The sequence below is a fragment of the Acomys minous genome (assembly GCF_964271855.1).
Source record: "Acomys minous genome assembly, chromosome: 13".
NCBI lineage: Eukaryota > Metazoa > Chordata > Mammalia > Rodentia > Muridae > Acomys > Acomys minous.
The window spans coordinates 18,903,349-18,919,198 of NC_140495.1; the positions used below are offsets into that span (position 1 = coordinate 18,903,349).

General features: G+C 45.8%; 1 protein-coding gene across 2 annotated transcripts in view; it reads left to right on the forward strand.

Moving 5' to 3' along the window:
• Nucleotides 1-14,149, forward strand: part of DNAJC13 (DnaJ heat shock protein family (Hsp40) member C13) — a 103,279-nt gene extending 89,130 nt beyond the window's left edge. The window contains exons 52-57 of one of the 2 annotated variants that reach the window (XR_014773444.1): nucleotides 1,327-1,506; nucleotides 1,734-1,874; nucleotides 3,375-3,518; nucleotides 8,738-8,837; nucleotides 12,375-12,483; nucleotides 13,291-14,149. Coding sequence is in view for 1 of the 2 variants with exons in the window: in XM_084751883.1 (XP_084608009.1) it covers nucleotides 1,327-1,506; nucleotides 1,734-1,874; nucleotides 3,375-3,518; nucleotides 8,738-8,837; nucleotides 13,291-13,397 (672 nt within the window). In the remaining variant the exon portion in view is untranslated. The remainder of the gene's footprint in view (nucleotides 1-1,326; nucleotides 1,507-1,733; nucleotides 1,875-3,374; nucleotides 3,519-8,737; nucleotides 8,838-12,374; nucleotides 12,484-13,290) is intronic. The other variant, XM_084751883.1, reaches the window with a different exon arrangement.
• The last annotated feature ends 1,701 nt before the right edge of the window (nucleotides 14,150-15,850 follow it).

Genomic DNA, 15,850 nt, shown 5'->3' on the forward strand with positions numbered 1-15,850 from the left:
TAACCTTACCACCCAAATGTTTAAATTAAAAAGTACGGTACCAATCATTGCTAAATTAATCATACTAGCCATAGAGCAGGATAAATTATGAGCCCAGGCTATTTTGTTAGATGGGTCTGGACCACCCTAGTCTACCAGTGCTAGCTGTGTGTTTTCTTGACTCTATCTCAGTTGCCATGTGTAGAATTTGCCCGTGAGGCTGAGGTTCTAATGAGCTAATGTGTTTTGCATACCTGGCTTAATGTCTGCCACACTTATGGGCTTGGAAGTTATGGATAACTATCAGCTTAACAGGGAAAAAAATTAAAAATAAAATTGTAAGTGGGGCTGAGGCTATGACTCAGCAGTTAGAAGTCATTGTCTTGCAGAGGGCCTGGGGATCTCACTGCTCTTCTGACCTCTGCGAGAATTGCACACATGTGCTACATAAATACACACGCAGGTACAAGACTCATGCATATAAAATAAATCGGCCTAAAAACAGGATTAGTGTGCCACATATTTACTAGTGTCCCTCTCCATAGCTGTGCTTCTTTGGGGCTAATAGGTTCTGTCACATGGTTTCTTGTTGCATAAAATCCTCAGCACCAGAAATGTAGCTTGGTTCTAAAACACTTAGTATTTGGGAGGCCCTGGGCTCAGTCCCCAGTCTCAGAATGACAGAGGAGAGGGTGGAAATCCTCAAAAGCTGAATTAGGAAACACACATAAGAGTGTCCTCATATGTCACCTCTCTTTTTAGGGCCTATTCTGTGTTCTTTTCAGAATTGTGTGTGTGTGTGTGTGTGTGTGTGTGTGTGGTGTGTGTGGTGTGTGTGGTATGAGGTGTATATCTCTACTATACACCTCACAGTGATCTCTAGAGCCAGCTAGTGATGTCTGTGTAAATATTCGAGGGTCTGAAATACTTGTGGACTGAAGCATTTCAGAAAGGGCTTGTTGGGACTTACGTGTAGAACACCAGCCGCTGCTGCATCCTCTTAGAGTCTTGCTGCTGTCTCTCAGGAGCATGGTTGTAACTCTGTCTTATGTTCACACATAGCCATTTAGGAGTGATTTTTTTTTTTAACCTCTGCCACAAAATCACAGTACACCTGGCTGGTGAGGTCTACTTAGAATGCAGTGGTGCATTCTTAGGTCCGTAGGTTTGTGTCTTTTATCAGAGAAAACGTTGGCTGATCTCTTAGGACGTGTGACTTGTATTTCAGGTGTCAGCACTTAGAAGTTTTGAATCCCTAGTTTTGAGCAACCAATGTATTAAGACTCTCTAAAAAGGTTTTTGGTGCTTTGTGTTTATTTGGTCTGGTGTCTCATTTGTTCTTCCCAGGGAGAGACTCTGGAGACCCTGACGATGGCTACAGTCTGTCTCTTCAGCGCACAGCCTCAGTTGGCAGATCAAGTCCCACCACTGGGCCACCTTCCCAAAGTTATCCAGGCGATGAATCACAGAAACAATGCCATTCCTAAGAGTGCGATTCGGGTTATTCACGTCCTGTCTGACAATGAGGTATTGATGAGTCCACTCCAAAGTCTGTGTGTCCCCTCTGGATAGCCCTTTAGAGATAGACCTCATTGCACGGGGCCTTTTGATGTCATTTTCAGTGAGATGGTTGGTAGAGTTGGGACTTAATTCCCTCTTAAACAGCAAAGTGGGTTCCAAACTGCATTTTGTTCCTTAGAACTTAAACTTGCTGGGTATAATACTCTACAAGTATCCTTGTCTCCCGCTCTTAGCTGTGTGTTCAAGCCATGGCATCTTTGGAGACCATTGGCCCACTGATGAATGGAATGAAAAAGCGAGCAGATACTGTTGGTCTGGCCTGTGAAGCAATTAATCGAATGTTCCAGAAGGAGCAGAGTGAGTTAGTAGCACAGGTAGGTGACTCTCTGTGAGCACTATTTCAAGAAAGCAGGCATGACACCCAGATGTTCTCTGCGTGAGGGCTAAGGGCTTTGTGAACGCCTGCTTCCATTTTGTTCACACAGAAAGGTTAAAGTGTCACAAACTTCTTTTTTTCTTTTCCTGCATTCATTCTTAGCTTCTTTGTAAAAATCACTTTATTCTCTTTGAGCTCTGTTCGTTCGTTCCTTGTTTCTTTAGAATCATGTTGAAATTCTTCATTGTTTTCAATGAGACCCCTCCCCTAGTAGAAATCAGACTTAGTGGGTATCAGTGTACAGAGAAGTTGAAGGGAACAAGTAATGTAAACTCAGGCAAAAGCGAGCTTTCGTATTCTGGGTTCAAATGCCCCAGAGCCTCCCCGTGCAGCCACCGTGCTCCTGAGAGCAGAGAATGTGCTTAGTTAGAGAGGCCAGGGCAGGAAATGGAGTGGTGTCCGTCACAGGTAGAAAGCTTCGGTTTGTGGGTCACTTGCACTGTGGTGACTCCAGCTGATGGTGTGCCACATACTGCCAAAACTGCTAAGAATGAAGTTAAATGTCCTTACCATAAAAGAGAACTTGAAGCCATAATTTTACTAATTAGCTTGACATACTGATTCCACATTGTACACCAACACATCGCTTTGTATCCCATAAAAAATATGAAAGTAATAAACTTCTCAGTCACCTTTCGTCCTCAGCCTTTGATGGCAAACTCTGCCAGATAACAAAGTGACATCTGCTGTCCTTACCCTGAAAGCCCTGCGTCTATACCCAGGCCTCCACCTCCCTGACTTCTTCCCAGCCCAGGCCTCCACCTCTGTAACAGGCACAGGCACTGAGTGAGCATAGGCCTCAGGTGACTGGTGCAAGCTGGTGGGCTGTGGAGGCCCGCGCCCCAGGCCTGGCAGCTGACTGCACTCTGCCCACACTTCCCACCTAAGGTGATGCTAATGTCAGTCAGGTTCATTTCAGCGGATTGTCGGGAGGAAAGAGTGAGCATGCCTCAGTTACTTCCACCTCTCTGAGTTCCGTGAAAACCATGTTGCTGTTTAGCTCTTAACAGGCTGGTAAGTAAATGATGACTGCACAGAGAGTGCTGTAGGAAGACAGAAAAGAGTAAAGTCGCTCAGAGGCTGTTGGCTCTTAGGAGTGACATTATAGCACGGGCAGCCCTAATATAGCACCTCAAAGCTGGGGTTCTGTCCCTCCCAGCTCCAGGTTTCCTTGTCTGAAATAATAATTGTGCCTTCATTCTGTGTTTCGAAGATTACATACTTGAAGCATAGCATTTAAAGCAGTTGGTAGAACTGAATCAAAATCACTTTATATAAGAATGCTGCTTCCATTTGATACTAAAATAAAAATCTGCGCCTGCATTGGATGCTGAGAACAGGTTGCTGTTGTGTCGATACGATCCTGTGGTGAAAGCACCTCTTCAGTAGCTGATGCACACTGTGTTCATTGTGCTCACACAAACGCTGTCTGTTCCAGGCTCTGAAAGCAGAGTTGGTCCCGTACCTCTTAAAGCTGCTTGAAGGCATAGGCCTTGAAAACCTCGACAGTCCTGCTGCCACTAAGGCCCAGATTGTTAAAGCTCTCAAGGCAATGACTCGAAGTCTGCAGTATGGAGAACAGGTGAGTCCACAAGAGGCACCTCATGCTCCTGACTAAGAAGTATGTTCAAAGTCAGGGCCTTGGCTGTGGGAAATCTAGGAATCTGTGTGTGAGTCCACTTATGGGTGTGGCCAGTGTTAGTTTTGCATAACTGCTTCACAGCTGCAGGAAAACACAAGCTTGTGCTTAATGGGCATGTGAGGGGATTCTTTTTCTGCATAGTGACAGTATGTTTTGTATTTCAAGAAGAAAACCATATAAAACCTTAGAATGGAAGAATTTGAAACACTTAGTATAGAATCAGGTGCCATTTAAAAGATCTAAACATCATTTTAAATCTCTTTTATTAGTCCCTGTTAAAGTGTTAGTTTCTTTTCCCTTTTCAGAATAGCTGTGTGCTAATATATTTCAGCTACACATACACTGATTTCAGGCCTCCTAAGGGCTTACTTTTCATCTTTTTGTTTGTTTGTTTTTCAAGACAGGGTCTCTCTGTGTAGCCTTAGCTGTCCTATACTTGCTTTGTAGAACAGGCTGGCCTTGAACTCACAGCGATCCTCCTGCCTCTGCCTCCCTGAGTGCTGAGATTAAAGGCATGTGCCACCATGCCCGGCCTTTACTTTTCATCTTTACTTTTATTTCATTTTAAGGTGTGTGTGTGTGTGTGTGTGTGTGTGTGTGTGTGTGTGTGTGTGTGTGTGTGTACACATGTACGTACACGAGCACATGCTTGTACAAGTACAAACATGCCAGACCTCACTTGTGGAGGTCAGAGGACAATTTGCTGGAGTCTGTTCTTTCCTTACACTGTGTAGGTCCTGAAGATTGAATCCAGTTATCTGGTTAGCAGAGCTCACGTTACCGCACTGACCGTCCCTCCAGCCCCTCTGTTACTATTGCATCTGAAGACTTCATTTTCTAATGTGCTCTGTGCTGAAGTAAAGTCTGTAGTGTGTCAGGGCCTTCTCCTGTTGCTTTGATGAGCTACTCTGGCAAGTTTAGGGAGAAGGGCTTACTCTGCCTCACAGACCCAGGTGCCTCATCAGGGCAACAGGAGCTTGAAGCAGCTGTGCACATTGCATGCACAGTCAGGAACAGAGAGTGAGAAGTACCTGCTGATGCTCAGTAGCTTTTCCACTTAGTGCAGGGTCCCACTGGGGAGTGTTTACCTACAGTTGTCTAGGCACACCCCGTAGCCCATCCCCAGGTGATTCAGGATTCCGTCAAGTTGACAGAACTGACCATCACAGCTCTGCCCCTTGTCAGCTTGCCATGCAAATACGTCATTTGTAAGCCATAGTCTTCCACTGCTTGTCCTCAGAGACTTGTGACCATGTTATTACGTGAAACACACAGTCCACTCTTTAAGGCCCCATGGTCAGCAGCAGTTTCCACACTTTAAGAGTGCCTTACCTGTGTGTTTCTATAAACGTAAAACCAAGTTACATGCATATAATGACACAAAAGAGAGCAGTCAGGCTTAGCAAGGAATGATCAGAGGAAGGTAAGATGAAATTCCAGCATAGTGACCACTAAAGCCTAGCTCTGTTGCAGCCTTGGAGCTTGTAATTTGATGCGTTGGGCTCCAAACAGCTTGCTTAGTCCCGCCCCTCTGAGCCTGCAGCTTTCTTTCTCATGGATCCAGGGCTGCACTGCACCGTAGGCTCTGCTCTCACCGCCTCATGCAGTGGCTTCCCAGGGACTCTGTGGGGACCTTTTCTGGCCTTTCAAGCTCTTACAACCTTAAATCGTGTTTTTTTCATGTGTTCAAAACCAGTACTACATAGATAATGTTGCCTGTTTCCACCACCAGCTCAGGAGGGCCTCACCCCCAGGAAAACCCAGCTACATCAGCTTCTGTGTGTTGATTCTGAGGAAACACTTCCAGGCAATTGTTTTTGAGGAACAGGAAACCCCATCAGTGTAGACTTTCTTTCTATAAATGAATCTGGAGCTTCACAAGCTAAACCCGTGAATGGTGCGGTTTTGCCAAGGACATGTTTTCTGTTGTCCTAGTGCAGTGTGGAAAACTTCATTTCAGTGGTGCTTGTAAAACCCTGCATTTTAAGGTCGAGGTCTGGCGTTTCCAGATAGCCCCTGAGCTTGGTATAAACACAGCGGACTCCCTTTCTCAGAGAGGGTCCCCTCTTTGCCTACTCTGAGGGACCCTAGATTCCCTAAGGAGTATCACGTAGCCCTCAGAGAAGATTACAAGCCTGACTCCTTCCTGATAAGAAACGTGTTCTGTTCAGCAAGCACCTAAGCACCTAAGCTTCCTGGAGATACCCACCCTATGCTAATAAGATGTCTTCGAGTCTTGGCTTTCAACTAGGGATCTTTAACTGTACCTGACGATTCTCCCCATCCATAGGATAATGAAGTCCTGCTTTTCCTTCTTATGACAGGGCTGTTTTGATACATGGAGATTAAGTGTCCGTGGCACTTGTAGACCTAGTGAATCAGACACATTCACACTCAGACTTCTCACCACTGCCCAAAGTTTATAAATCCCTGATTCAGCCCAGCATGGTGCCACACGCCTTTAATCCCAGCACTTGGGAGGCAGAGGCAGACAGATTGCTGTGAGTTCAAGGACCGCCTGGTCTACAGAGCTAGTCCAGGACAGCCAAGGCTACACAGAGAAACCCTGTCTCGAAAAAAAATAAAATTAAATCCCTGATTCATGAATTAAGGTAGGCTGGCTTGCTCTCTGACTCCATTCCTCCACGATGACTCATCATCTGAGCCTCATCATTCATTCTGGGGGAGAATCGCCACTAGACGCCCCTGGGGCAGTGATGGCAGAACTGCCTTGTCAGCCAGGGAAACCCACTCGTCACAGTGAGCTCAGTGCTGCGCCTGCGTCTCACTGGACCTGCCTTCTGACCGGTTTCAGGTGTCCACCCGCATCCTCTTTGGTACTTAGCATGGCAGCATAACAAAAGGCTGTAACACTTGGTACCATCACAGGCTTTTGGAACTCCTTAGTTTTCATTGCCGTCTGACACCAGCAATCTCATTTTAAAAGAGCTAACTGTAATACCCAGTGGAAAACTCATTTCCACCTCCCTAGGGATCCTCACTTAATGTATAGGCCTCACCCTGAGCACTCTAAGCTGCCTCTGAGCAAGAAACGGGACCTTTGATCTTGAGGTCTCCCAAAACAGAGCCTGGACTGGCCTGCTGGACTAGGAAACCAGGCCACCACCAGCTACTGGACAATGAATGACAGGTGCCAACTTCTTTAGCATCCCATTATGTTTTCCTTTCAGTGGGTAAGGGTTTTCTAATCCAAACTTCCAAATGCTTCCAGATTTCTCCTGCAAGCCATTTCCGAAGACCTGGGATCCTCTTGTTCAGAGCAGATCTTCCTCCTCAATGAAGGCAATTTAGACAGCCCACCCATAGCCGTGCCCAGCTTGTTCTAGATGAGCAGTTCTCAACCTTGGAGTCAGCCACCAGAAAACATGTATTTCCAATGGTCTTAGGGATAAGTGTAATTTTGCTACTAAGTGTTGTCTCAGTTCCTAAGGTCATCAGAAGTACCTTATTTTCCGGCATATAAGATGACTTCTTAACCCCGAAAAATCCATGCCAAAGTCAGGGGTCGTCTTATACAGTGGGTACTTACCTGCAGTTTGCTTCCCTTTGCTTCATATGTCTGGTGCATATAGTGGGCAGTGCTGCAGCCAATTTCCCGCTCTGTGTGAGAAGTATGAGGCAGAGAGGAGCAAGATGCACACATCTCCCTGTACCTTGGGAGGAGGAGAACGTGAGCATGGGTTGGCTCTCCTGCAGAACCCACCCATTCGACTCGGAGGGCTGTGTGTCTTTGGGTTGAGTGTGGAGCTGAGTATGGAACAAACGTTAAAGGGGCAATGTAGGCTGGCCCTGGCTGTCTGCCAACATTTAATAAAGTGCCTGGCTGTCTTTGCCCTGCCTACAAATAGACGCATGCCCGAGTGTGTGTTGGAAGAGGGGTAGTCTTATACGGCAAGTATATTCCACACTATTTTAACTGGAAAAGTTGGGGGTCATCTTGTACACCCAGTCACCTTATGCTTCAGTAAAACACAGTAATGTTTTCTAGTGGTCACCACCACATATCACATGAAGTCAGCTGTAGTGAACAACTACTTGGCCTTTCCCTCCTATCAACACTGTGATAATACCACTTTGCCTAGCTCCCAAGCACACGTGTTACCCCGTCCATGCTGTGGGATGTCTTAAAATGTTTCGTTTCTTTGTTTAAATTTCTCATTGTGTGTATAATTGCTACAGTTGGTTTGCCCATTCATCCAGGTGGAGGTCTGGGTCATATCTGTGTACACATGTTCTTTTGTGCTTCGACTTATTTTACTAAACTTTCTGTTAATGAAATTAGGCTTCTGTGTCTTGAGAAAAGAAACATCTTTAACACCACTGGCTTTCTTTAGTGTTTGAACCATTTAAAATGACACTAAAGACAGGCCACATATCTTGCTTTAGTCACTAACTGATGTGCCTCTGGGCATTCTGAACAGCAAGCAGAGGCTCCCTGTGTGTCACTTGACTTCCCCTTGGCCTGCATTGGTGTTTCTAGGGATGAAATTAGCCACGTGTCCCCGACCCCACCTTCTACAGCCAGAATCTTCCCTCCCCTGCTCAGCTCACCATTCACTACTGCTTCCTGCCCTGATGACTGAGCTCTGCACATGCTCGACTGTGAGCTTTCCATCTCACTCAGAGACTCTTAATTGTGTCCCCAGGTCTGTACCAACAAGGTGCTCAGTCATTACGTAATCTAAACTCTGATGGCCTCTACAGTAATATTTTCTACACACTTTCATCTTCTTTCTCAGTCTAGTACACACACACACACACACACACACACACACACACACACACACAATTCTGTCATATGTATTTCATAGAGTGCCCATTTTATATTTGATACTCTTGATGTTTTGTCTGTTCGCTTATTTTCTCATGTGCAATCTTCATGATCTCCTCACAAACCCATCCTTTGAAAGGAAGATTTAAAGTTGTAACTCCAGTTGTCACCATCTTCTCCCCAACCCTCCTGGTGCAGTGAGATGTGCCCGGGACAGTGCCTGGGAATCGGTGTGCGATGGACACCAGTTCCTGGTCCTCTCCCAGTACCTTCTGGCCTTGGAAGTTTGTTTTCCTGCTTGGTTCAGTCTTTGCATGACTAGTCCCTGACATAATCACGCTAAGTAGAGGTTGCTTTACTTCCCCAGGTGAATGAAATCCTCTCACGATCTTCAGTCTGGAGTGCCTTCAAAGACCAGAAACATGACTTGTTCATTTCTGACTCTCAAACAGCAGGATACCTCACTGGTAAGTCAGTCCCTAAGATACCTGGCAGAAGCCACAGGCCCTCTTTCTACCCTGAGCGACTTAAAATAGCATTCCTACTGCACCTAGCGTCTGGTGTTGGGTGTTCATGACAGAAACCTGCACTCGCTTAGCTTTGACCCAGTGAGTGAGAAGCACTGTAGGTTAGCTGTGCAGTGGGCCTGTGCTCACGTGTTCAACTTGAATGCGTGGAAAGAATGTCTATCAGAAATCTGATAGCCTCGTGTCTTTACTGTCTAATCAGTGAGGCCTCCGAGTATTGTGTATAGAATTTTTTTCTTAAAAGTTGGCAGTTCTTTTTTTGCTAAGTATCTTTCCATAAGGAAAGTATGTCAGTGCTGGTACAAGGAAGGCTGCTGAGGGCTGATAATCAGGGCATGTTCATTTGGCACACAAGCTGCCTGGTAATTAAGAACCATCCTGCTCAGAGCTGGCTTTGATCTGAGAAGAAACAGCGTTGGGTTGCTGTACTAAAGGCCAAGAATACCGTCTCTTAGAAGAATTTTCAGTTAGTCTGGCCGTATGAATAGGAGGGAACTCTTGCCACCTGCCTGAAATGATAGCGTATAAGTAGATATTGGCCAGAACTGATAGAGATAATAAAGAAAAAAATACTAACAGCCAGGATTTCCCAGACAGTAAAGACTTGGGTCTCAGATTTTCAAATCCACAGCATTTGGAAAATGGCTCATCTCTTTCGATGTCCAACATTGCCATGACACTACTGTTTGCCCTTCTTGTGACCACTTTGCTATCAGTCGCTCCTCATATTCTGGAGTGAGCACCTGGGCTGTGCTGTGGATCCCATGGGTGGTGTCCTGCTTGTTTTCTATGGAGAGGTAGCCAGAGTGTGGTGTTGGTCTCTCGTGTAAAACCGTATATCTAAGGAGGAGTGTATGTGTGCTGACCAAAAGCCTCCTCAGAGTGTTTCTGACAGTCCACATTTTCATGACAGCACTTTCAGTGTAGATATGGAACAATTGGGGAATAGGGTCTGGCTTTCTCAGCCACGAGTGAAGTTGTTACAGGCATGGGGCTGAGTCCTGTTCCCTGTGGCTGCCCTTCATCACCTTCAAGTAAAAGCTCCAGGTGTCCCTGCTGCTTTAGCCAGGGCTATGATTAGAACTGAATTTTCTCCTTGGAGACCTGGACCTAACATCATACTGGGATTGGGGAGCGGAGTGCAGGAAGTAAGGCACCCAAGTCCCAGAATGAGCGAGCAGCAGTGATATGCGGCAGGGGCTGGAATTGACAGATGTCTGAACAGCACAGCCGAGTAGCAATGCTGTAACCCCACCCTCACCCCTAGAAAGTGCTGGAACTTGTGTGTGGTGCTGAAGCCTGCAAGCAGGTTCATACTGGACAGGCTTGGCTGTGGGCCATGCTTTAAATCTGTTCCGTTCCTGGCACCTCATCAGACTGGAACGTTCTCTTTTGAGATGCTAGTTACTTAAGATTTCCCAGTAATTTACTGCTTTGAAAGGACTACCTCTGCGTCAAGGGTTCCGCTTCTGAGACTGCAGTTGAGGGACGCTTCCTCATCACCAGGGCTACCAAGTGCTTTTTGGTGTATGTTATGTTTAATCAGAATTTAGTTAAAACCCAACTTCATATGCTACAGACTGTACCCAGCTCTTCTCTAGTTCACTAGTGAACTAGGGTGCTGAGGATATGTATGTGAGTGTGTTTGGCGATTATGTGGATAATGTTTAAGAGACCAGGAAATAAAAGTTTTCTGAGGAGAGAGTATTGTGTTACGCTACAAATAAAGGTAGATTTTCTTCTCCCTGGCTACTGAGCAAATACCAGTTGGTCATGTGCTAAAGATCAAGATGTAAAATCCTGAGGAGGATTATTTAGGGGTGATAATTACGGCGGACCACCTGTTCCACAGGTTCTCTCCTGGCATACTGTTTTTATTCTGTGATACCTATTTCTTTAAGAGTACTATGCTGGAGTTCCCTGTGAGGTAGATACCCTGTAGTGTGTCATCCAGAGCCTCGGTTACTTATCCACCTGGTAGATTGAAGAACTGCTAGGTGCCAGCCGGCTCAGGGCCCTCTTATATTAAATTTCACGGTGGAAAATCAGTGGTGGAAGATTGTAGCAGTGGGAAGAGGCAGGTATTGGTGCTGTTAGGAGCTGTGACCAGGATAAGAACTTTACATGACAAGTATGTCCATTTTGTGGGCTCCTTCATTCAGTTCTGCCTTATCCTAAAGCCTGCCTGGCTCTTGGACAGTGTTCCCCGTGCACCCTGGAACCTCTGCTCTTTCCCCCCTTATCCCTGGAGATACATCTCCAACTGCTATGTCTGGTTCTGAGATGCAAGCTGCTCTTCTCAGCCCAAGGAAGCCTGACACGTCTTAGCAGAACCCAGGGGCACAAAGCAGAGAGCATCTCAGACTTGCTGCAACTCAGTTGACTTTGCCCGGGGGACAAAGGATGGGAGTAGAATTAGGCTTTCTTTATAGGCTCATCATTTCACAACTTTGATTTTGGTCTAGAAGTTCTGGAATGTTCTTCAGTTCAGAATGCCCTTCATGTCTCTGCATTGTTTTGCAAGATGGTTAACTTAATGAAGCAGTGGTATGCAACTGTGAAGTTTTTGCTTGTGTGCCTGTGGTGATCAACAACTATCACTTAATGTTGGTTTCCCATCACCCTTGTGAGTTTGCTCAGGATTCCCCAGTGACTTCAGTGTCGCCTGTTTTCATATGTAGCAGTCAGGGTTTGGTACCATAACCTCCTACTTGATAAGGATCAATTGCGCCCATGTCTTAGTTTGTCTTCCTAGCACCATGATAGAATACCCTGACAAAAGCAACTTAAAGGAGAAAGCTGTTCATGGCACAGCCCATCATGGTGGGTAAGTCAAAGGCTTCAGAAGCCTGAAGCAGCTGGTCACACCACATCCACAGTCAACAGGAGATGAATGTGCATATGCTAGTCCTCAGCTCCCTTTCTCCATTTTATATATTTCCAGATTCCCTGTGTAGGGAATGGTGTTGCCCACAGTGGACAGGCCTTCTGCCTCAATTAACATAATTGAGACAATCCCCCACAGACAGGTTCAGAGGCTCATCTGTGAAGTGATAATTCTAATCACCATAGCCCAGGGTGTGAATTGTTTGGGAACCACACCCTTTGGTAGTGCTTGTGTTCAGCTCATCTGGGCCTGCCTGCAGTAATGGTGCTTCTTCCTGAAGTTGAGAACAGTGTGGTGCTTTGGCTCTGAGCTGCACTGACCTAAAGAAGGAAAATATTTTTTGAAATTACATGGTTCTGAGTGCCCAGGCACTCTGGTTAGCTTCAGTCCCAGCGGCCTTGTCAGCTCTTGCAGCGTGTGACAGCCATTTCCCACCCACAGTCAAGGTGCTCAGAAGCTGAGAACTGAGACAGAAGGGAGTTACAGCCTCTGTCCTGCATCAGTCCTGTTGCCTTAGCCTCCATCAGTTGCTCTGCTGTGTGCACTTCCTCATGACTCCCTTGCTGCTTACATTTCTTTTCTCCCCCCAGGTGTCTCTCCTTCCCTTCTAACTGGCAGCAGCCCCCTTCACCTCAGGAGTGGGCTTTAGAACTGCTCTGCCAGGCAGCTTGCTAACTTCTGTGTAGCTCTCTGAAGCAGGTAGAGAAACCTTTTGCTCAATGCATGCTGCTCGCACTGCCTTTCCCGTGCTAACCCTCCAGTGTACGCATCTGCCATGTTCTCTGACTCAGCAAAGCACTGCCCCTGTGCAGGGCTAACCCAGTTTCTCTTGGAAGCGCCTGTTTGTTGTGTGGTGCTCAAAGTCAGCTGCAGAGGCCAAAGCCGTCTGTGTGCTCCTAGAACTGCTGACAAGCTTCTGAGTGCCACCTTCTCATGTGTAGAGACTTTCGGTCACAGAACACATGGAGGCTGCAATGAAAATGCTAATGCCTCCTGGAGATTTCTTTAGACCTCTGAGGTGGATATCCAGAGCCTTCCTCTCCGAAGACCTTAGTGAGCTGTGTTCACTGAGTGGTGCTTTTTAAATGGCCTTTCTTTCTTTGTTTGCACCAAGTGAAAGCAGGGTAACTTGTTTGAGAAGCCGTGTCACTGAGATGGGCTGGCCGGGCGGGGAGTGTCTTTTATCTGTTCCCATGGTTTCCATGTAGCAGCTCTTTAAGTGCCCTGGATTTTGTTTTGTTTTTTTCTTTTGTAAGATTAAATTTTCCAGATGTGAAAAGAGGGAAAACTCCCTGTTTCTACACCAGTGTTGCTGCATGAATTTTGAAATTATTTTTAATTGTGTCATATAGTAAAAACAAGCCATGAACATAGGTGCTGTGTTGCTGCTGCTGACAGTTACACATAGGATAATTGTCAGAGCTTCCCAGTGGTCTGTGCTGAGCACTGGACCCTGTCTCCACCTGACTGATGTAGAAAGTGCCTGCTTTCCTTTCTCTATTGCAGGACCTGGAGTTGCTGGCTACCTTACTGCAGGTACATCCTCATCAGCCATGTCTAACCTGCCACCTCCTGTAGACCCTGAGGCAGGAGACCTTGGCTTTCAAACTTGAAACACTCAGAGACAAGACATGCTGAAAGGCCAGTGCTGTGTCTACATTCCTCCAGCCACCACGTTTAAGCAGACTCCTGCTGCCTTTCTCCTGGTTTCATGACAGTGTTATTCCTTTTTCTATAAATATATTTTTATTTAGGAGAAGAGTCCATGATCTGATGTATCACGTTCTGAGAAAGCACTTGTGGGTCAGCCCCCATGGGTACACAAGAATTTCTTTTTCTTGATGTATGTAAGCACATTTTTTTCCTTTATATCTGTTTACAAGACTGTGAATCAAAAAGACAAAACTTTCTTCCTAGTTTTTATAATGTTTTTTTTTAATTACTGTGACTGTGGGATTAAGCTGCAGTCTACAAACATTGGGCTAAATCTTATCCCCGAAAAGGGCACCTCCCTCTCCTGCACCCGATCTCCATGGCCGTCTTCCTCTCGTCGGCAGACATTAGCTTTCTGTCCCTCCACCTGTGACCAGGTCCTCAATCATTAACTTTCTGAGAGCTCGGTGCACAGTGGTGTGTATGGCAGGTGACAGGCTTCACCAAACTGAATGACAAGGAGCTTGTGCAAAAAAAACTAAAACTAAAAATGGATGTTGAGATGTTATGTAAGAGATTAGTGTAATTGTGAAATGTTCTATACATTATCAAATATATAAAGCTTTCTATATTGAATGTACATTATACAGATCATTCATATGTGTACATAAAATTTTAAAAATAAAGGGAATCGACTGCTTTGTTAATGAGATATGTTTGTTCTGTAACTTGACCCTTTGAGAGAGTCTTCCGTGGTCACTTTTGAGGGAGATGGAGCAGGAGAAGATAGGCTCACTGCCCACACTCACGTGCCCTCCTGTGTCCACTTCCGTTTGGAACAAACAGAGACAGCAGCATGCTTACTCCTTATACCAGGCTTAGGAATGGGTCGGGCTGCTCAGAATGCTGCAATGGTGTTTATGTCTAAAGTTCCAGGAGAATTAAGGGGCCAAAGAATATCTCAAAGAACAGATCTTGTGCACGGGTTTTCCAACAGACTACAGACCACAGAAAATGTAAACATGTGCAAACACTTGTCCACATCCTTTCCCCTTTGTTTTGGTTTGAGACAAGGTCACCCCATTGTGACACAGGCTGTCCACAAACTTGTAATCCTCCAGCCTTTTGAGAGCTGGGATAGGTGTGTGCTGGCTCCCTAAACACTTCTTTTAAAATGGAGAAATATCCAAGCTACAATTTGCCTTTCTGTTTTGGGTGAAGGATGTATGGAAAACCCATATTGGAACCTGCTACATAATAAGCTAACTAAAATTTAAAAAAAAAAACACACACACATACAATTTTTAAAAAATAATTTGAGAAACAATGGTTTGAATAATGCTCCCCCCAAAAGTCATTGGTTGTTAAGAGGTTATGTGTATAGGATTCCTCTGCATGAGTTGTTGGTCAGAGGGACCCCAGAGGATCCCACATGGTCCAGGCTGCTGCTACTGCTCTCATTACACACCGGAACTAGATGACTAGAGTTTATTGTGCGCACCACACTTCATTAGAGGCAGAGACACCATCTAGAACTGAGCTCTGGAACCTTCTTCCTCCCTGGGATGTTCAGAGTGCCAGAAGGTGCTGTTTAGGCTGCTGGGGAGAAAAGTCACCAACAGTCTCACCTAGTTAGGAGCCCTGTATGCTACAGTTCCCCCTGCCAGGTGGGATGTGCCCACTGCTACAGTAGCGGGATGACTGTTAAGGGGGCAAACTATGACTTCCTAATTGGATTTGAGGACTTGTTTGATGAGGGAATATTTGTCTGATACTATAAACATGGTCAAAAGCTTATAGCTAGGAAGTCACAGGCCCTCGGGGAAATCTAATACTGTTACTAAATGTTCATGTACTCAAGCTGCTTTCTAAATATTTCTAAATGTTAATATCCATGGCCCAATTCTGTTGTCAGCCCTGAGCAGAGAAACTCATTTTGCAGTGGGCAGTGAGTAATACGTACATTCATAGCTTGTCAAAGAACTGAGAATCTGTGACTGCTGAGTGCTCAGCCCTAAATGAGACAGCTGGGTTCGCCACCGCCTCTGCCGCCGCCACCACCACCCTTAAAGCCCAGGGAAGATTGTGGAAGAAGGGTTGGAAATAATATAAGAGCTGGAGGATGGAGCGATACAATGACACTGTCTTCTGGATACGAAAAATTGTTGTACTCACCAGCTCAGAGGCTCTGCATTCCTGGACAAGACTGGGCCCTTCAGCATTCCATCAGGGACAAAGAAGGCCTCTGTCGTCTTCATCAGTGGCACAGCCCCTGGTAAGTTGCTCGTGCTCAAGAAAGGAATTCGCAACCCATGCCCACACAAGCAAGCCTAATTAAACTCGGTGGACCAAGAACTTGTAAAGGACATGAAAGCAAGAGGGAGTCTAGTTGGGAATAAGAAGGGGACCAGAA